The sequence below is a fragment of the Panulirus ornatus genome, chromosome 11 (assembly GCF_036320965.1).
Source record: "Panulirus ornatus isolate Po-2019 chromosome 11, ASM3632096v1, whole genome shotgun sequence".
Taxonomy (NCBI): Eukaryota; Metazoa; Arthropoda; class Malacostraca; order Decapoda; family Palinuridae; genus Panulirus; species Panulirus ornatus.
This window is the reverse complement of record NC_092234.1, coordinates 12,240,779-12,262,695: the sequence shown is the minus strand read 5'-3', so window position 1 is coordinate 12,262,695 and position 21,917 is coordinate 12,240,779. Positions and strand designations below refer to the sequence as shown.

Here is a 21,917-nt window from a genome sequence, read left to right as displayed (position 1 = left end):
CTTTCTCTTGACCTCCTGTCTCTTTCTTTTATACTTCTCCCACTCAATTGCATTTTTTCCCTGCAAAAATCGTCCAAATGCCTCTCTCTTCTCTTTCACTAATACTCTTACTTCTTCATCCCACCACTCACTACCCTTTCTAAACAGCCCACCTCCCACTCTTCTCATGCCACAAGCATCTTTTGCGCAATCCATCACTGATTCCCTAAATACATCCCATTCCTCCCCCACTCCCCTTACTTCCATTGTTCTCACCTTTTTCCATTCTGTACACAGTCTCTCCTGATACTTCTTCACACAGGTCTCCTTCCCAAGCTCACTTACTCTCACCACCTTCTTCACCCCAACATTCACTCTTCTTTTCTGAAAACCCATACTAATCTTCACCTTAGCCTCCACAAGATAATGATCAGACATCCCTCCAGTTGCACCTCTCAGCACATTGACATCCAAAAGTCTCTCTTTCGCACGCCTGTCAATTAACACGTAATCCAATAACGCTCTCTGGCCATCTCTCCTACTTACATAAGTATACTTATGTATATCTCGCTTTTTAAACCAGGTATTCCCAATCATCAGTCCTTTTTCAGCACATAAATCTACAAGCTCTTCACCATTTCCATTTACAACACTGAACACCCCATGCATACCAATTATTCCCTCAACTGCCACACTACTCACCTTTGCATTCAAATCACCCATCACTATAACCCGGTCTCGTGCATCAAAACCGCTAACACACTCATTTAGCTGCTCCCAAAACACTTGCCTCTCATGATCTTTCTTCTCATGCCCAGGTGCATATGCACCAATAATCACCCACCTCTCTCCATCAACTTTCAATTTTACCCATATTAATCGAGAATTTACTTTCTTACATTCTATCACATACTCCCACAACTCCTGTTTCATGAGTATTGCTACTCCTTCCCTTGCTCTTGTCCTCTCACTAACCCCTGACTTCACTCCCCAGACATTTCCAAACCACTCTTCCCCTTTACCCTTGAGCTTCGTTTCACTCAGAGCCAAAACATCCAGGTTCCTTTCCTCAAACATACTACCTATCTCTCCTTTTTTCACATCTTGGTTACATCCACACACATTTAGGCACCCCACTCTGAGCCTTCGAGGAGGATGAGCACTCCCTGCGTGACTCCTTCTTCTGTTTCCCATTTTAGAAAGTTAATACAAGGAGGGGAGGATTTCCGGCCCCCCGCTCCCGTCCCCTCTAGTCGCTTTCTACGACACGCGAGGAATACGTGGGAAGCACTCTTTCACCCCTATCCCCAGGGATAATATACATATATATATATACACACACACACACACACACACACACACACACGCGCGCACACACACACACACACACTCACATACATATATATACATATGAAAAATGTAAGAAACAATTTAGAAAACAAACTTTTAGCTTGAAATGAATGAAAAAATGAACGTCACATAATGGTTCAACCTCTGGCTATGGAAAAGGAAATGTACAATTTATTCACACAAACGTCAATAGCAGTTCTCATCAATTTCACCACTGAATCAATAAGCTTCAATGTCTAAGCTACATTTTTCTCCAAAAATATATATATATATATATATATATATATATATATATATATATATATATATATATATATATATATATATATATATATATGAAAGCCGGCAAGGCAGCAGGTTTGGGTGGTATTGCAGTGGAACTTATTAAAAAAGGGGGTGACTGTATTGTTGACTGGTTGGTAAGGTTATTTAATGTATGTATGATTCATGGTGAGGTGCCTGAGGATTGGCGGAATGCGTACATAGTGACATTGTATAAAGACAAAGGGGATAAGAGTGAGTGCTCAAATTACAGAGGTATAAGTTTGTTGAGTATTCCTGGTACATAATATGGGAGGGTATTGATTGAGAGGGTGAAGGCATGTACAGAGCATCAGATTGGGGAAGAGCAGTGTGGTTTCAGAAGTGGTAGAGGATGTGTGGATCAGGTGTTTCCTTTGAAGAATGTATGTGAGAAATACTTAGAAAAGCAAATGGATTTGTATGTAGCATTTATGGATCTGGAGAAGGCATATGATACAGTTGATAGAGATGCTCTGTGGAAGGTACTAAGAATATATGGTGTGGGAGGCAAGTTGTTAGAAGCAGTGAAAAGTTTTTATCGAGGATGTAAGGCATGTGTACGTGTAGGAAGAGAGGAAAGTGATTGGTTCTCAGTGAATGTTGGTTTGCGGCAGCGGTGTGTGATGTCTCCATTGTTGTTTAATTTGTTTATGGATGGGGTTGTTGGGGATATGAATGCAAGGCTTTTGGAAAGAGGGGCAAGTATGCAGTCTGTTGGGGATGAGAGAGCTTGGGAAGTGAGTCAGTTGTTGTTCGCTGATGATACAGTGCTGGTGGCTGATTCATGTGAGAAACTGCAGAAGCTGGTGACTGAGTTTGGTAAAGTGTGTGAAAGAAGAAAGTTAAGAGTAAATGTAAATAAGAGCAAGGTTATTAGGTACAGTAGGGTTGAGGGTCAAGTCAACTGGGAGGTAAGTTTGAATGGAGAAAAACTGGAGGAAGTAAAGTGTTTTAGATATCTGGGAGTGGATCTGGCAGCGGATGGAACCATGGAAGCGGAAGTAAATCATAGAGTGGGGGAGGGGGCGAAAATCCTGGGAGCCTTGAAGAATGTGTGGAAGTCGAGAACATTATCTCCAAAAGCAAAAATGGGTATGTTTGAAGGAATCGTGGTTCCAACAATGTTGTATGGTTGCGAGGTGTGGGCTATGGATAGAGTAGTGCACAGGAGGGTGGATGTGCTGGAAATGAGATGTTTGAGGACAATATGTGGTGTGAGGATGGAACCATGTTAGCGGAAGTGAATCATAGGGTGGGGGAGGGGGCGAAAATCCTGGGAGCCTTGAAGAATGTATGGAAGTCGAGAATGTTGTCTCCTGGCTATGTTTGAAGGAATAGTGGTTCCAACAATGTTGTATGGTTGCGAAGCATGGGCTATGGATAGAGTAGTGTGCAGGAGGGTGGATGTGCTGGAAATGAGATGTTTGAGGACAATATGTGGTGTGAAGTGGTTTGATTGAGTAAGTAATGTAAGGGTAAGAGAGATGTGTGGAAATAAGAAGCGTGTGGTTGAGAGAGCAGAAGAGAGTGTTTTGAAATGGTTTGGGCACATGGAGAGAATTAGTGAGGAAGAATTGACCAAGAGGGTATAGGTGTCGGAGGTGGAGGGAACGAGAAGTGGGAGACCAAATTGGAGGTGGAAAGATGGAGTGAAAAAGATTTTGAGTGATTGGGGCCTGAACATGCAGGAGGGCGAAAGGCGGGCAAGGAATAGAGTGAACTGGATCGATGTGGTATACCGGGGTCGACGTGCTGTCAATGGATTGAATCAGGGCATGTGAAGCGTCTGGGGTAAACCATGGAAAGTTCTGTGGGGCCTGGATGTGGAAAGGGAGCAGTGGTTTCGGGCATTATTGCATGATAGCTAGAGATTGAGTGTGAATGAATGGGGCCTTTGTTGTCTTTTCCTAGCGCTACCTCGCACACATGAGGGGGAGGGGGATGTTATTCCATGTGTGGCGAGGTGGCGATGGGAATGAATAAAGGCAGACAGTGTGAATTGTGTGCATGTGTATATATGTATATGTCTGTGTGTGTATATATATGTGTACATTGAGATGTATGGGTATGTATGTTTGCGTGTGGGGACGTGTATGTATATACATGTGTATGGGGTTGGGTTGGGCCATTTCTTTCGTCTGTTTCCTTGCGCTACCTCGCAAACGCGGGAGACAGTGACAAAGCAAAATATAAAAAATATAAATAAAATATATATATATACATACCATTTCTTATCCCTGGGGATAGGGGAGAATGAATTCTTCCCACGTATTCCCTATTGTCGTAGAAGGCAACTAATAGGGGAGGGAGCAGGGGGCTGGAAATCCTCCCCCTCATCTTTTTTTTAATTTTCCAAAAGAAGGAACAGAGAAGGGGGCCAAGCGAGGATATTCCCTCAAAGGCCCAGTCCTGTGTTCTTAACACTACCTCGCTAACGCGGGAAATGGCGAATAGTTTGAAAGAAAAAAGATATACCATTTTCATGTATGTAAATATCCAAACAAACCCGCACAAACACAAACACACACACACACAAACACAAACACAGACACACCCACCCCAGCCTATGTCAAGTACCAATTTATCAACAGGCCCTGAGGGAAAAATGAACATTTGGGTTGGTTGTAAGCTGACTGCTAAACCCAGCATTCGAATCCAAGACGGTTCAACCCCAGGCTGGCCCTTGCTGGCTCATATTCAGGAACACTAACCACTACACCAAAGAGAAGTAGTTTGTGTGTGTGTGTTATAGGGAGGGATTTTAATCTCAAGTTGCCTTATCTCTTAATCTTACATGTAAATATCACATCTTTACTCATATGAATGTATTCACACAAACACACACCCCAGCCTGTCATTCATTAACCAGCCCCAAGGGTAAGTGAAATCCCAGTAGACTGTAGGCTGACTGCCATGCCCAGGGTTTGAACCTGTAATATGCAGGGAGAGGGTTTTACACTCATGGGACCCTTATCTTGAACATATATATTACTATTATACAACATCTTAAATTTATCTACGCTGTCTGCATTAACCATGTCCTCTGGTATCTTTTTCATTTCATCCACCACTCTTGCACAATGAATTGCACAATGGAAGTAATTCTTTACACATTTTCTAAAAAGTCACTGATCTGTTTAAAAAATAAAAGGTTGTGATGAGGTCACTCTTCTCTCTTCCAAAGTGGGCAAATCTAAGCCTCTGATCTTTCCTTAAGTCAACTCTCTTAGTTCTGGTGCTCCTTTAATTCACTCTCTTAATTCTGGTGCGATCTCCACTGCCTAACTCTGGACCTTCTCTATTGGCTCTTTGTACTTCTTCAGCTATATTGACCAACAAATAAAAATGACTTCATACACTCACTGTCTGCACACACTGACAGTAAAATCAGGTGTGATAATTGGATTTTTTCTCAGAACCATAAGAATTTGCAGTTCCAGAGTATATACAAGATGAATCTGACTATATTACAAGATGTTTTCAGGAGTTAAGGTATCATAAAGGTTTGATTTGGAAACTAAAAATGAAAGCTAAACAGATAATGGAGAGAGAAAAAGAAAGACATACAGATAATGGAGAGAAGTTGATAATGAGGTGGCAAGATCAAATAGTAGGTCAGAATGTAAATACTTAATAATCCCTCACTCTGGAGCAGGTAAGGTCATAAAAAGATTCCTGAAAAGCAGCCTGAGTCAGGTAGTCTGTTCATCAAGGTTTAAAGATAAATGAGGTCACCAGAGGTAGGTCCTATAAGAGGATTAATGACCTGAGTGTGGTATATAGCATTTCAAGTAAATGATGCCAGAAAAAGTACTTTGGAGAATCTTCCAGAGGATTATTGAGAAGATAACTAGAACACAGGACATATGTTAGACTAAATAGATTATCAAATGCTCTGGTACAACATAGTGATGAAAGCAATCATCTTCCAAACTGGGAGAATGTTAATGTTGTTCATTGCGGAGGAAATCTTTCAAGGCCATGCACATTGTAATGGAAGAATCATTCATTGGATGAGCAGGGTCTGTCAACAGTCTAGAACAGCAGCAGAGGTAGCCACCAGAGACTGGAGTTCCAGATGAGGGAAGAGTCGAGGGAGAGCACACTTTGACCCAACATGAGTCAGGTCAGGATAAGTTTATATAAGCATGTTGTCTTTCCTATTCTGTGAGTTCCCAGACAAAAACCATTGTTGAAATGTTGGAATAAAATCCGAGTTCCAGCACAGTTGCCCATGCCATTTGTCTCTTAATGTAGGACTCTGGCAACAGGTTAGGGACAATGTTGACTCCCAAGCCCTTCTCACACACAGACTCCTAAAGTTTATTTCCAGCAAGATGATTATCATATAGAGGCCTTACTTCACTTTATCCTATCCTCATTACTTTACATATGCATGGGATGAATTTCATCAACCATTCATCAAACCAACTTTTTAATCTTTATCACTTCCTTAATGACTTCTGCATCATCTGCAAACACATTCAAGGTAAGAGTCCATACCCTTAGGCAAGTCATTTACATAAATCAAGAAGAGTAATGGTCCCCCAAAAAATCTGGGGCATTCCACTAGTGTCCACCACCCATTTGGAGGAGATGCATCTAATGTGTGCTTTGTTCCCTTCTATTGTGTGTGTGTGTGTGTGTGTGTGTGTGTGTGTGTGTGTGTGTTTAACTGACTTATGTTACAGAAACTTAAAAACAATTCTTTGCTCGAATCTTCATTTCTCGTAACCTCAGCTTTGTATTAAGAAATTAACTTATGCATTCTAAATGGTCAGTCTGGTAAAGTTGCTCATTAGATTTCTTTCAGTAAATGAAACCAATCCTCCTGTCCATATCAAATAAGATGGTTACCATTTACAACAGAACAGCCCATATAGAATGTCTTCATTCATCTTTTACAACAGGTGCAAACAACAAGTCGACCTGTGTCACACAAGCATGGTCTGGTGGGACCAGATCCTCAGACCCTGGATGACTATCCACGTGTGCGACAACACGATTACCCTGGCATTAGACGCCCAGCCTACTGGCCCACTCACCTGCTCCTTCTGATGGCAGGCCGCATCTCTGTTCCACTAACCTTTGCCATTTTCAACTTGGTTTACTGGGGCTCTGCTATGGGGTAGGTATCTAAGTACATAATGGCATGCTCTCATTAACAACTCTTTCTCAAAGTCCACTTCAGATATATATTGTAATATACAATTAGGGAGTTTAACACTAATAGACCCATCTCTTGAACATCCTCTACTATCATACAACTTTCTCCATTCATTTTACTCCAATTAGCCACCACTCTTATTCTATAAAAAACCTCTTCGCCTCTTCTCATCTTTCTTGACAAGTTTCTTGCTTAATTTCATGCAATGATCTCAGGTGATTCTATCTCTACATCTCTTGAAGAGTTGTTCACAGTTTACAACATCAATGTTTTGATTCAAAGGTTGTGATCTAGCCATCATCTTACTCTTTAAGGCATCTAGCCTTTCTCTGCAACTCACCTCTCATAATTCTGGTAACATCTCTCTTGCTCTCTTCTGGATCGTCTCTGTTAGATCTCTGAGATTCATTAGATGTCGTGAGAAAACTTGAGACCTATTTTAGTTTAGACCTTATGTATGCTGTGGACAACTTACTGAATATTTCCTTATCCAAGAACTTCAATCCAGTTCTATTATTTACAAGCAGAGAGTTAGTTTCCTCAACTATTCTCCAAAGGTGGGACTATGGTAACAGTTGGTTTGGAACAAGATGATTTACAAGTCTTTCTCACATACAGATTCCTGCAATGTTTCCTGATTTACAATAATTATATCTAAGTTTTCTTTACTGTGAGTTACCTTCATTATTTCATATTCAATTGGGTTTAACTTCATCAACCAAGTATCAGACCAACTTTGAAGTCAATCAATGTTTCCTTGTAAGTTGATGTAATCTTCTATGCTTTTCACTTTTGCCATACACTCTATGCATGTGGCCCATGCACTATAGTATGTCCACTACAACTACTATGGCACCCAAATATCTTCGACTATGGCACAATTGTTTGATCTCTACTATCGCCCCACAATATCTCCACTGCAATGACACAATATCATAATTATGGCACTACAATATCTCCACTACTACTGCAACACAGTATGTCCACTACTATGACACCATACAAAGTCCACTACTAAGGCACCACAACAATAGTATGTCTAAATAGTAAGGCCCCTTAGTATGTCCACTACTATGGCACAACAGTATGTCCTCTATAATGCCCATTTACATGTACTCATAAAGAACCACAATATCTCCACTAGTTTGGCATCACAGCCTGTCCTCTACAAATGTGCCTTATTACATCTACTAAGGCACCTCAATATCTCCAATATTACAGAAACAAATCAAGACCAATATTCTGGCATATATTCACTATAAACCAATAATTCATGTTAACTATATATTATGTATGTCACTTATTAGCACATGTGATCGCTAAAGACATATCACAATAAAAAATGCAGCACAGTCAGTTTGGTCAGGATTACCCAGAAGGGACCACCCGTTGTCATAAACATTATCCAGGTTACCCCAGACCTCCTCAGCTAGGCTTTATCCTGCTTGGCTGCAGGTTCACCTATGCAAAATATTTGGGCAAGCTACAATCCCTTATACAGTGGTAACTATTACCCAAATTCCTAGAACGGTCCAGACCCCGATGGGTTTACAGCCCAGAACCCCCCAAATACTTATCCCCAGTAGAACGAGGAGAGTAGCGAAGTTGAACCTGATACAAATTATGTGTACCCAAGCCCGACATATGGACATCCTGTGATTGGAAATGGCACATCCAGTGCAACTACTACACTGTTTCCCAGCAGTGCATTTAAGGCCCAGAACCCCCTAAATACTTATCCCCAGTCGACCAAGGGGATTATGGACGTTGAACTTGATATGAATTACGTGTACCTAAACCAGACAATGGACATCCTGGGATTGGAAACAGCACATCCAATGCAACTACTACCCTGTTCCCCCCCAAATGCGTTTAAGGCCCAGAACCCCCCAAATACTTATCCCCAGTAGACCGAGGAGAGTGTGGACGTTGAACCTGATACAAATTACATGTACCCAAGCCCAACAAAAGGACATCTTTGGATTGAAAATGGTACATCCAGTGGAACTACTAGCCTGTTCCCCCCCAATGCGTTTAAGGCCAAGAACCCCCCAAATACTTATCCCCAACAGTGGCCTCTGCCAATGAACAACCCCTGTAACACTGTTTCCCATCCAGGATTGGTCAACGAACACCAGAACAACGTTCCCCAGCCAGGCTTGGATAACATTGTTCCTCCACAGTGGTTTCTGCCAATGAACACCAGCAACAACGTTCCCCAAAGTCCCAAACTTTCCCCATCAAGTTACGAGATCAGTCGCCGTGGCAGAAAATAAACCAAAAGGAGCAGACCAAATAATCATATGCAAGATGCAAACAGGGTGAAGACAACAACCTCTCCCACCCTCAACAAAAATAAATGAGGAAATAAGAGAAATATAACTTGGAAGGGGGTGAGCAGAAGGTCTAGATTCAATGCCCAGTGAAATGTTCAATGAGCTAAGGGGAGGAGAGTGATATAATGGCACTTTTTACCAATCTCTGTTATACATTTTTATTTACAAGGCTGCATTTATAGTCTCCATTTACTTTATTCCATTCAATTACCACTCTTTGGTACTATCAAGAGACAAATATATATTTTTCAAAGTTTCTAGTTTAATTTCCTATTATATGCTACAGCTGTTCTCTCCCTCACTGCTATCAAACTTTTCATCGTCTAGGACCCTACGCTATCATAGTATCATCATAGTATTAAATCTGTTCTCACTCTTCTCATCTTCAAGGTCGGTTTATCTAAAACCTCTAGCAAATTTAAAGACTCTAACTCAGCTCTCACTTCTGGTACAGCAAGTTTAAAGCCTCTAGCCTTCCTCCAACTCAGCTCTCATAATTCTGGTAACATCTCTCTTGCTCTCTTTTAGAACTTCTCTGTTAGTTCTTTGGGATTCATTAAATGTCACAAAAAAACTTGAGAAATGTATTCTAGTTTAGGCCTTATGTATGCTGTGGACAGCTTACTGAATATTTCCTTATCCAAGAACTTGAATGCAGTTCAACTATTTCCTAGTAGACAGTTGGTTTCATCAACCATTCTCCAAAGGTGGGACTAAGGTAACAGGTTAGCAACAAGATGATTAACAAGTCTTACTCACATACAGATTCCTGCAATGTTTCCTTATTTACAATAATCATACCTAAGTTTTCTTTTACTGTAAGTCACCTTCATTATTTCATATTCATTTGGGTTTAACTTCATCAACCATTTATCAGACCAACTTTGAAGTCTATCAATGTTTCCTTGTAAGTTGATGCAATCCCCCATGCTTTTCACTTCTTAAATACCCCCCCCCCCCCCCCCCCACACACACACACACACACACACACACACACACACACACATTGCCTTTGCATTATCTGCAAACATATTCAGGAAGAAGTTCATACCTTCAGGCAAATTATTCACAAAGGTCAAGAACATTAATGGCAACAGAACAGAAACCAGCAACAATACACAACTTGTGATCTTAACTCATTTTTAGGAGGCTCCTCTGACATACATTGTTTGTTTCCTTCCACTAAGATATCAATTATCAATAAATCCAACAATGCCCAATGACCCTCTTTCCCACTCACATATGTGCACTTCTGTGTGTCTCTGGTTTTAACAAAGTATTCTGAATCACCAACCCTTTCTTGGCATACAATTCTGCAAGCTGTTCACCATTTCCATTCTCCTTATAGAAGGATTATTCCCTCAACTGCCACACCACTCACCTCTGCATACCTAATATCCTATGCCAAAACTCCTCACTCACTCACTTAGCTGCTTGAAAAATGCTAGCCTTTCATAATCTTTCTTCTCATGGTCATGTGCATAAGCACTAATAATCATGCATCTCTTGCAATCCTCATTCATTTTCACCTACATCAGCCAAGAATTGACTTTCTTACTAACGTGGGAAATGAAATAGAACACATAATGCCTTACAACAGCAAGGATTCAAACCAGAAAATTTTACGTGGTAGATGGGAACACTAACCACTCAGCCATGATCACCCCTAATAGGGAAATGACTATCCGATTACTAATAACTGAATACCCCTTGTCTTAAATCCATCAGCATGGGGTCTAGAGACTGAGTGTGAACAAATGTGACCTTTTTTTTCTGTTTTCCTGGTGCTACCTAGCTGAAGCAGGGGGTAGCGATACCGTTTCCTGTGGGGTGAGGTAGTGTCAGGAATGGGTGAGGGCAAGACAGGACGAATAATATACATGTGTATATATGTTTATATCCACATACATGCATGTATATGTGTATATGTTGAAACGTACATGTATGTATATGTACGTGTATGGGTGTTTATGTATACATGTGTTTATATAAGTGGATGGGGCACTCTTCTTCTGTTTCAAAGCGCTACCTCAGTGACGTGGGAATCAACAATCAATAAAATATAATAATAATAATGATAATAATAATAATAATAAAATAATAATAATAATAATATGATTTGGTAAACAAAGAGGTAGAATAATAATAATAATAATATGGTTTAGTAAACAGAGAAGAGGTAGTGATAGCTTTGCAGAAGGTGAAAGCCTGCAAGGCAGTGGGTATGGATGGTATTGCAGTGGAATTAATCAAAAAAAGGGGGATGACTGTGTTGTTGACTGGTTGGTAATGATATCAATGTATGTATGGTTCATGGTGAAGTGCCTTTGCCATTGTACAAAGGCAAAGGGGATAAAGGTATAAGTTTCTTGAGTATTCCTGGGAAATTATATGGGAGAGTATTGATTGAGAGCAGAGCATCAGATTGGGGAAGAGCAGTGTGGTTTCAAAAGTGGTATAGGATGTGTGGATCAACTGTTTGCTTTGAAGAATGTATGTGAGAAATACTTTGAAAAAAAGATGAATTTATGGATATGGAGAAGGCATATGATAGGATTGATAGAGATGCTTTGTGGAAGGTATTAAGAGTATATGGTGTGGGAGCTAAGTTGCTAGAAGCAGTGAAAAGTTTTTACCAAGGATGTAAGGCATGTGTACAAGTAGGAAGAGAGGAAAGTAACTGGTTCCCAGCAAGTGTCAGTATGCAGCACAGGTGCATGATGTCTCCATGGTTGTTATTTGTTTATGGAGAGGGTGGTTAGGAAGGTAAATGCATCAGTTTTGGAGAGAGGGGCAAGTATGTAGTCTGTTGTGGATGAGAAGGCTTAGGAAGCAAATCAGTTGTTGTTCACTGATGATACAGAACTGGTGGCTGATTCGGGTGAGAAACTATAGAAGTTGGTGTTGAGTTTGGTAAAGTGTGTTGAAAGAAGAAAGCTGAGAGTAAATGTGAATAAGAGCAAGGTTATTAGGTTTAGTAGGGGTGAGGGGCAAGTTAACTGGGAGGTAAGTTTGAATCAAGAAAAGCTGGAGAAACTGAAGTGTTTTAGATATCTGGTACTGGATTTAGCAGCAGATGGAACCATGAAGGCAGAAGTAAGTCACAGAGTGGGGGAGGGGGCGAAGGTTCTGGGAGCAGTGAAGAATGTGTGGAAGGCCAGAACATTATCTCGGAGAGCAAAAATGGATATTTTTGAAGGAAAAGTGGTTCCAACAATGTTCTATGGTTGTGAGGGATGGGCTATAGACAGGATTATGCGGAGAGGGGTGGATGTGTTGGAAATGAAATGTTTAAGGACAATATATGGTGTGAGGTGGTTAGATTAAGTAAGTAATGAAAGGGTAAGAGAGATGTGTGGTGGTAGAAAGTGTGTGGTTGAGAAAGCAGAAGAGGATGTGTTGAAATGGTTTCATCACATGGAGAGAATGAGAGAGGAAAGATTGACAAAGAGGATATATGTGTCAGAGGTGGAAGGAACAAGAAATGGGAGACCAAATTGGAGGTGGAAGGATGTAGTGAAAAAGATTTTGAGCAATCAAGGCATGAACATATATACACAGGAGGATGAAAGGTGTGCAAGGAATAGTGAATTGGAACGATGTGGTATACCAGGGGCGACGTGCTGTCAATGGATTGAACCAGGGTATGTGAAGCATCTGGGGTAAACCATGGAAAATTTGTGGGGCCTGGATGTGGCAAGGGAGATATGGCTTCGGTGCATTACATATGACAGCTAGACACTGATTGTCAACAAATGTGGCCTTTCTTGTTTGATACTGGCACTACCTCGTCGTGGTGGTGGTGGTGGGGGATGATATTTCATGGCAACTGGAATGGATGAAGGCAGCAAGTATAAATATGTACATGTGTATATATGTATATGTGTGTATGCATATGTATGTATATGTTGAAATGTATACGTAGGTATATGTGTGTGTGTGTGGGCATTTATGTATATACATGTGTATATGGGTGGGTTGGGTATTTCTTTCGTCTGTTTCCTTGCACTACCTCGCTAACTCGGGAAATAGCGCTTAAGAACAATTCATAAATAAATAAATAAATAAATAAATAAGTATATATATATATATATATATATATATATATATATATATATATATATATATATATATATATATATATATATATATATATTTTTTTTTTTTTTTTTATACTTTGTCGCTGTCTCCCGCGTTTGCGAGGTAGCGCAAGGAAACAGACGAAAGAAATGGCCCAACCCCCCCCCATACACATGTACATACACACGTCCACACACGCAAATATACATACCTACACAGCTTTCCAAGGTTTACCCCAGACGCTTCACATGCCTTGATTCAATCCACTGACAGCACGTCAACCCCTGTATACCACATCAATCCAATTCACTCTATTCCTTGCCCTCCTTTCACCCTCCTGCATGTTCAGGCCCCGATCACACAAAATCTTTTTCACTCCATCTTTCCACCTCCAATTTGGTCTCCCTCTTCTCCTCGTTCCCTCCACCTCCGACACATATATCCTCTTGGTCAATCTCTCCTCACTCATTCTCTCCATGTGCCCAAACCATTTCAAAACACCCTCTTCTGCTCTCTCAACCACGCTCTTTTTATTTCCACACATCTCTCTTACCCTTACGTTACTTACTCGATCAAACCACCTCACACCACACATTGTCCTCAAACATCTCATTTCCAGCACATCCATCCTCCTGCGCACATCTCTATCCATAGCCCACGCCTCGCAACCATACAACATTGTTGGAACCACTATTCCCTCAAACATACCCATTTTTGCTTTCCAAGATAATGTTCTCGACTTCCACACATTTTTCAAGGCTCCCAAAATTTTCGCCCCCTCCCCCACCCTATGATCCACTTCCGCTTCCATGGTTCCATCCGCTGACAGATCCACTCCCAGATATCTAAAACACTTCACTTCCTCCAGTTTTTCTCCATTCAAACTCACCTCCCAATTGACTTGACCCTCACCCCTACTGTACCTAATAACCTTGCTCTTATTCACATTTACTCTCAACTTTCTTCTTCCACACACTTTACCAAACTCAGTCACCAGCTTCTGCAGTTTCTCACATGAATCAGCCACCAGCGCTGTATCATCAGCGAACAACAACTGACTCACTTCCCAAGCTCTCTCATCCCCAACAGACTTCATACTTGCCCCTCTTTCCAGGACTCTTGCATTTACCTCCCTTACAACCCCATCCATAAACAAATTAAACAACCATGGAGACATCACACACCCCTGCCGCAAACCTACATTCACTGAGAACCAATCACTTTCCTCTCTTCCTACACGTACACATGCCTTACATCCTCGATAAAAACTTTTCACTGCTTCTAACAACTTGCCTCCCACACCATATATTCTTAATTCCTTCCACAGAGCATCTCTATCAACTCTATCATATGCCATCTCCACATCCATAAATGCTACATACAAATCCTTTTGCTTTTCTAAGTATTTCTCACATACATTCTTCAAAGCAAACACCTGATCCACACATCCTCTACCACTTCTGAAACCACACTGCTCTTCCCCAATCTGATGCTCTGTACATGCCTTCACCCTCTCAATCAATACCCTCCCATATAATTTACCAGGAATACTCAACAAACTTATACCTCTGTAATTTGAGCACTCACTCTTATCCCCTTTGCCTTTGTACAATGGCACTATGCACGCATTCCGCCAATCCTCAGGCACCTCACCATGAGTCATACATACATTAAATAACCTTACCAACCAGTCAATAATACAGTCACCCCCTTTTTTAATAAATTCCAATGCAATACCATCCAAACCTGCTGCCTTGCCGGCTTTCATCTTCCGCAAAGCTTTTACTACCTCTTCTCTGGTTACCAAATCATTTTCCCTAACCCTCTCACTTTGCACACCACCTCGACCAAAACACCCTATATCTGCCACTCTATCATCAAACACATTCAACAAACCTTCAAAATACTCACTCCATCTCCTTCTCACATCACCACTACTTGTTATCACCTCCCCATGTGCGCCCTTCACTGAAGTTCCCATTTGCTCCCTTGTCTTATGCACTTTATTTACCTCCTTCCAGAACATCTTTTTATTCTCCCTAAAATTTAATGATACTCTCTCACCCCAACTCTCATTTGCCCTCTTTTTCACCTCTTGCACCTTTCTCTTGACCTCCTGTCTCTTTCTTTTATACATCTCCCACTCAATTATATTTTTTCCCTGCAAAAATCATCCAAATGCCTCTCTCTTCTCTTTCACTAATAATCTTACATATATACATCAGTGCTGGTGACTAATTCATGTGAAAAACTGCAGAAGCTGGTGACAGAGTTTGGTAAAGTATGAGAAAGAAGAAAGTTGAGAGTAAATGTGAATAAGAGCAAGGCTATTAGGTACAGCAAGGTTGAGGGTCAAGTCAATTGGGAGGTGAGTTTGAACGGAGAAAAACTGGAGGAAGTGAGGTGTTTAAGATATCTGGGAGTGGATTTGGCAGTGGATGGAACCATGGAAGTGGAAGTGAATCATAGGGTGGGGGACGGGCCAAAATTCTGGGAGCCTTGAAAAATGTGTGGAAGTCGAGAACATTATCTCCGAAAGCAAAAATGGCTATGTTTGAAGAAATAGTGGTTCCAACAATGTTGTATGGTTGCGAGGCGTGGGCTATGGATAGAGTTGTGCGCAGGAGGGTGGATGTTCTGGAAATGAGATGTTTGAGGACAATATGTGGTGTGAGGTGGTTTGATCGAGTAAGTAATAATAGGGTAAGAAAGATGTGTGGGAATACAAAGAGTGTGATTGAGAGAGCAGAAGAGGGTGTTTTGAAATGATTTGGTCACATGGAGAAAATGAGTGAGGAAAGATTGACCAAGAGGATATAAGTGTCTGAGGTGGAGGGAACGAGGAGAAGTGGGAGACCAAATTGGAGGTGGAAAGATGGAGTGAAAAAGATTTTGAGTGATCGGGGCCTGAACATGCAGGAGGGTGAAAGGCGTGCAAGGAATAGACTGAATTGGAACGATGTGGTATACCGGGGTCGACGTGCTGTCAATGGATTGAACCAGGGCATGTGAAGCGTCTGGGGTAAACCATGGAAAGTTCTGTGGGGCCTGGATGTGGAAAGGGAGCTGTGGTCTCAGTGCATTATTACATGACAGCTAGAGACTGAGTGTGAACGAATGGGGCCTTTTTTGTCTTCCTAGTGCTAGCTCGCGCACATGAGGGGGGAGGGGGTTCTTATTTCATGTGTGGCAGGGTGGCGATGGGAATGAATAAAGGTAGTATGAATTATGTACATGTGTATATATGTATATGTCTGTGTGTGTGTATATATATGTATACGTTGAGATGTATAGGTATGTATATTTGCATGTGTGGACGTGTAAGTATATACATGTGTATGTGGGTGGGTTGGGCCACTCTTTTGTCTGTTTCCTTGCGCTACCTCGCTTACGCGGGAGACAGCCACAAAGCAAAATATACATACTGGACATTAATGAGATGGTCTCAATAAGGGTTTTCAGTTTCCTGTGTCATCTAGGCAATAAAAGCAATTATCATGGTTAGATAGATTTTTACCTCACTTTTGCACTGGGCATCGATATTGTCATCTTACGGACTCCAGTATCTCTGTTTTTTCCATTCACTACTTTCTCTTTTATCATATTTCAATCACATTGCACTATTAGTAAACATATATTTCCTAATCTTATCAAACATCTTATGCCCATTTTCCCTGTTTGCTCCACAGTTCAACAGCTCAACGAGTCAAAGGGCTGTTCTGTGGTGCCATTATTAAATCAGATGAATTATTAAGTTAGCATGTGTCTTCTCACATAGACAATGGCTGCTGACCTTTCCTTGTGTCTTAGCTCCAAAATCAGATTCAGCTTCTGTTAACTATCAAAATATCCCCTTCTGCAGCTCATCTATAAGCCTTAAGTGAGATATCACACTGGTGACACATACTCTAATCTAGATCCACATATGTTATATATATTTTTGAACATCTCTCTGTCCATACACTGGAAGATCTTTACAGTAATAAGTACACTGCTTACCTCCTCTACAGTTCTCCTAATGTTATTTTCCGGAGAGGTAATATACAATGTTAACCTTAGTGTGTATGCATATGCACAGTTTGCTTTGTCCATTATTTGTGTTCCTTTTGTTTATTCCAGGGAGACAGAGGACAACCCTACATAGCTCAACAGAAGAACAATGGTACATTAAAAACGATACTCAGCATTATCATTCTATAATCCTAGGATCCCTTTTATAAGGCTTTTGCAGCTTCATGTCTGCACCCCAAGCAGAGTATGGAAGGTATGGCCTCCTTTTGAAAGAATGAGAAGGTTTTCAGGAGAATGTAACATTTTTTGTCCAATGACAATTATGCAAGTGCACTGAAGGTGATTTCTCACTGGCGGTGTAATCACGTGCAGGAGAGTGTTTACACCTCACTACTGTATCATAAAATAGAATATATTTTTAAGGGTAAGTTTTGTAGGAATTTACAAGTACTTTCGGTATTTGGACATTTTTATATAGTAGATGAGTACAAAATATGCACACTAACATATTTCTACAAGCATTTTAGAACACATTTCATGGAAAAAGACCAATAACAACTTTAAAGATACTGTGTAAGAAGAAATTTTAGGTTCATAATGTAATCCTAATGGTTTCTGTGAAATCGTAAATACAGGAATCCACATTTTGATGTGAATCAGATAATCTACCAAAATGAGAGTTCAAAATACAATAAAATAATATTTATATAGTGTCACGAGTTTCATTACCCACTGGGATAAGGATGACGTTTATGCCATATCTAAATCAAAGGTTCATTTTCAGAATAAAAATTCCAACCATATACTATTATAAACATAAAAGTTTACAAGTACATAAAAAGGTATTGAAAGCACCTTCATTTTATTCCTTTAATGCATGATTGCTATATCCCACGATAAGTGAGGTGGGATCCATAAATGACCGATTCTTAAAAGAAAGATCCTTATTGGGCTCTTCCTCTGGTCCTTATCTTGGATTTCTGGTTTTCCCCTGAGCTAACACTCATCTTAGTCACCTTCTACGACAAACAAGAGATACGTGTGCAGTATTCTCATTTCCTTACCCCCATGATAAAGGTAAATCAAAATAAGCATGGTTATGAAACAATGAACAAAGAACAATAGAAAAACTGCATATCATAAGCAGTTAGCAAGTTGCAAAAACGAAAACTAGCATGGATTTAAAGAGTGCAGATGGAATGAAAATCAATCACAATAATAAAGACAGTTACAGTCTGCCATATTTGTATATGGGAATGTTGCACATTACTTGCAGAGACAGAAAAACATGGATAAGTAAATTCATATCAAAGTGAATGATGCATGATTTAATAAAACTTTTTTTTTCAGGTGAAACATGTGCCAGAGGACACTTAGTTATGGTCATCTGAGCAAAACAGATGATCAAAGTGAAGTTCACATGGCAATAAATAAAAAGCAATGTAAGCATAAACCAAACAGCTTCACCCCTAAAACTCAGATTCTGGCATATATTATACAAGAAATCAGTCCTGAATACTTGTTCTGATATGTAAAGCCTCAGATTAAATTCACACATACCTGGTGCCTGGCTTAACCTCACACATACCTGGTGCCTGGCTTAACCTTAGGTGTGTATGTAGCTATTTGTAATCATCAATTTCTACTGTATAGGGAGGAGTTTTACTCTCATGGTATCCCATCTTCTGAACATTCTCTGCTACATTACTTCTTAAATTCATGTATGCTGTTTGCAATAATCACGTCCTCAGTCATTATATTCTATTAAGTAACTGCTCTTAACCTATTAAAGTACTTCTTTACATCTTTCTCACAAATTTTTTATACAATTTCTAGTTCTCAGGTTGCTTTATACCTATATCTCTCAAAGAACTGTTCACTGTTATCATCAACATCCTATGTACACATACGAGTAAAAACATGGTGCATATATAAAGGGTTAAAACTTGGCAAAATGAGTATAAAATTTTTCCTCATAACACAAAAAGCAATCACATTTTGGAAACTGATCTCTAAACTGTACTTGTCACTTTACCACTTCTTGCATATTTCCACATGGATAGACTTGATTCAATGCTATGGTAAGAATGAGTATATTCTATTGTTGATGGATTATGATACACAAAATGCTGAGAGATGGATACTTTTTTTTAAAACAATTATCATAAGATGATTTGAAAGATATCACATGTAATTATCTTGTTTCATCTGATGTGGCTTAACAGCAAGAGTATTTACCTGGGCTCCTTCCATACCTGGGAGACTAAGTACTGAAGTTTAGGTGATCAAGCTTCTAGATGTATTCATTTCTTTTAGTCACTTTACTAAGTACTGAAGTTTAGGTGATCTTGCTTCTAGATGTATTCATTTTTTTTAAGTCACTTTAGCTGGAGGCACTTTCTTTGTTACAGGTTACCTGGCTGAACAGAAAGTTGCCGAACTGAAAGTTATCAACTACTTGGTATTGCAATGCCATGGTCTGACTGTCTCACTAACTAATACACTATCCCATGACATCTTCCCAGACAACAACATCGTAAAAATCTATGCATCCACAAGCACCAAAACAACAAGAATACTTAATGAAGTACTTACACCATATTTAAAGGAAAGCCTAGCTGTTAAAATGCAGAGGGAGCCATCTGCTTTGAACAATGATGAATCAAGTGATAATGACATTCAGAATATGAACCTGCTAACTGTACAATACTCTGATGTCAACAAAACACTTCACTGCTACATAGCAACTAGGCTAGGCATGTGTTTGAGTGTATGACAACTGGAAAGCCGCAAAAAAACACTGTAACTACACATTTAAATGTGCATAAGATACTGACAGCTCACCAGGACAGTGAAATTGTCAACACAGTCCTGCACAATTCCACCAAGACCCATGTCAAAGAGTGTAACAAAGATGTCTTCATTTTTAGATGCCCTTATCAGGTTGTCCACAATGATGCAGATAAAGCCTCCCAGTCATCTTTCACATCTTTCAGGTATGGCATAAAACATTTATGTGTTGATCTTTTCTACTAGTTTGACAAAAGTGCAAAGACAGAGCCTTACAGACACTATACTTTCTCAACCAGAAATACAGAATGATCCTGTAAATCATCAAGGCAAAATGGCAATATTAAAAATGCAATCAAAAGTAACTTCCAGCAGTATCCAAGTCTCAAAAGCTACTTCCTGTCAGAGGATACATGGTATCTGCACCACACTTTATATGGCTCAAAACAGCATTCAACAACTCTGTGAATAGGCTGTGCCTAATGTTCTACTCAAATGTTCTCCCAACTTTCACACATTTGAACCATCTTTTTAGCATGATGATCCTTGTATCTCCATGAAATTAATGCAATGAAATCCTGCAAAAGCTTTTAAGCTTTTATGGCTGTTATCAAAACAAATGGCAAGTTTTCTGAGGTCAACTTTTCTCATTAAGACAAGCTGAATGATGATGATTTGGCTATTGTCTTTGTCCTAAACAAAAGTTAAGACACAATGAAGAAGATGGACTTATTAGCCCAGATGAAAAACTAAGGTTCTACAAAAAGCCTGAAGCTACTTTAAGTGCACCGAATAAGATCAGCAACCAGCCTCTCACTGATCATGTAATTCATCACACAAAATTTGTAAACTTGTCCGTAGTTGACATCCACACTTTCAGTAATGCTGAGAGAATTTAAATTTCAATCCAGCTGCACTGGATCAGTGGGAAAGTGAATTTGTTGACCTATAGCGGCTATCAAAGAAGAGTATCCCTAAGCAAGCGTGGGAGATGATACTCAAGTCAGTGTTTTGGATAAAATTTCTCTCCAATTCATGGATGTCATCTGGGGCTACCTGTTAAATGAGAAGACTGTTGAAAGGAGACTGCATTATTCTCTACTTTCTGCAGTGCACAGGCAGCCCTGACACTCCCTGTTCCAAAGAGGTGTTCTCTTTGGTGACCATGAACAGAACAAAGTTCCATCCCAACTTGGCCAGTGGTGGCATCACTTAATTAGCCGTGCCCTAATTCTTGAACCTCATGCCACATATTCAACCCAATAACGATGCTGAAAAGTACCATAAATAGAACATGGGCTTCAAACAAGATCCACACATCTAACAAGAAACTCTGTGGCTTGCTGTATATCTCCAGCTGTAGTAGCCTGAGATTGAATAAAATCATTCTAGCCTAAACTAGAATCTTTCACTCCAACTTAGCCGACAAATGGATAGCTAATTGTCATTCATCATATGCTTGGTTACCAAACAATTAACTTCAGGCTGGCATATACTTCCAACGACTGAATCCAAAGACAATCAATATATTGTTCCTTTTAATATTCAAATTACTTCGTGCTCTTAACCAATTTCCAAAATACTGCAATACTGTGATTTAGTATTTCATACTAATTTGTATCAACCAAAAAAATAGCAAAATCACAACAAAAAATAACAAAAACTTCTTTGAGACCTATCAGAATAAGCTACATGATGTCTGTTAATACAAACTTTTCTGGGGCAACATGCCCTGAAACCTTACTTCACTGTCTGGGAAGAATTCATGGTGCAGCAGTCCTACGTGATAAGATATTCACATTACAAGACTGACTTGTACCAAAAATTTAGCAACTTTCAGTTCAGCTATGGTGACCTGTAACAAACTACAAAAGTGCCTCCAACAAAAGCAACTGAAGAAA

General features: G+C 39.9%; 1 protein-coding gene across 3 annotated transcripts in view; it reads left to right on the top strand.

The window, feature by feature from the left end:
- Positions 1-17,937, top strand: part of LOC139751282 (uncharacterized) — a 134,430-nt gene extending 116,493 nt beyond the window's left edge. For all 3 annotated transcript variants that reach the window (XM_071666601.1, XM_071666600.1, XM_071666599.1), the window contains 2 exons: positions 6,543-6,760; positions 17,335-17,937. In XM_071666601.1, the coding sequence (XP_071522702.1) occupies positions 6,543-6,760; positions 17,335-17,359 (243 nt within the window). In that variant the 3' untranslated portion in view covers positions 17,360-17,937. The remainder of the gene's footprint in view (positions 1-6,542; positions 6,761-17,334) is intronic.
- The last annotated feature ends 3,980 nt before the right edge of the window (positions 17,938-21,917 follow it).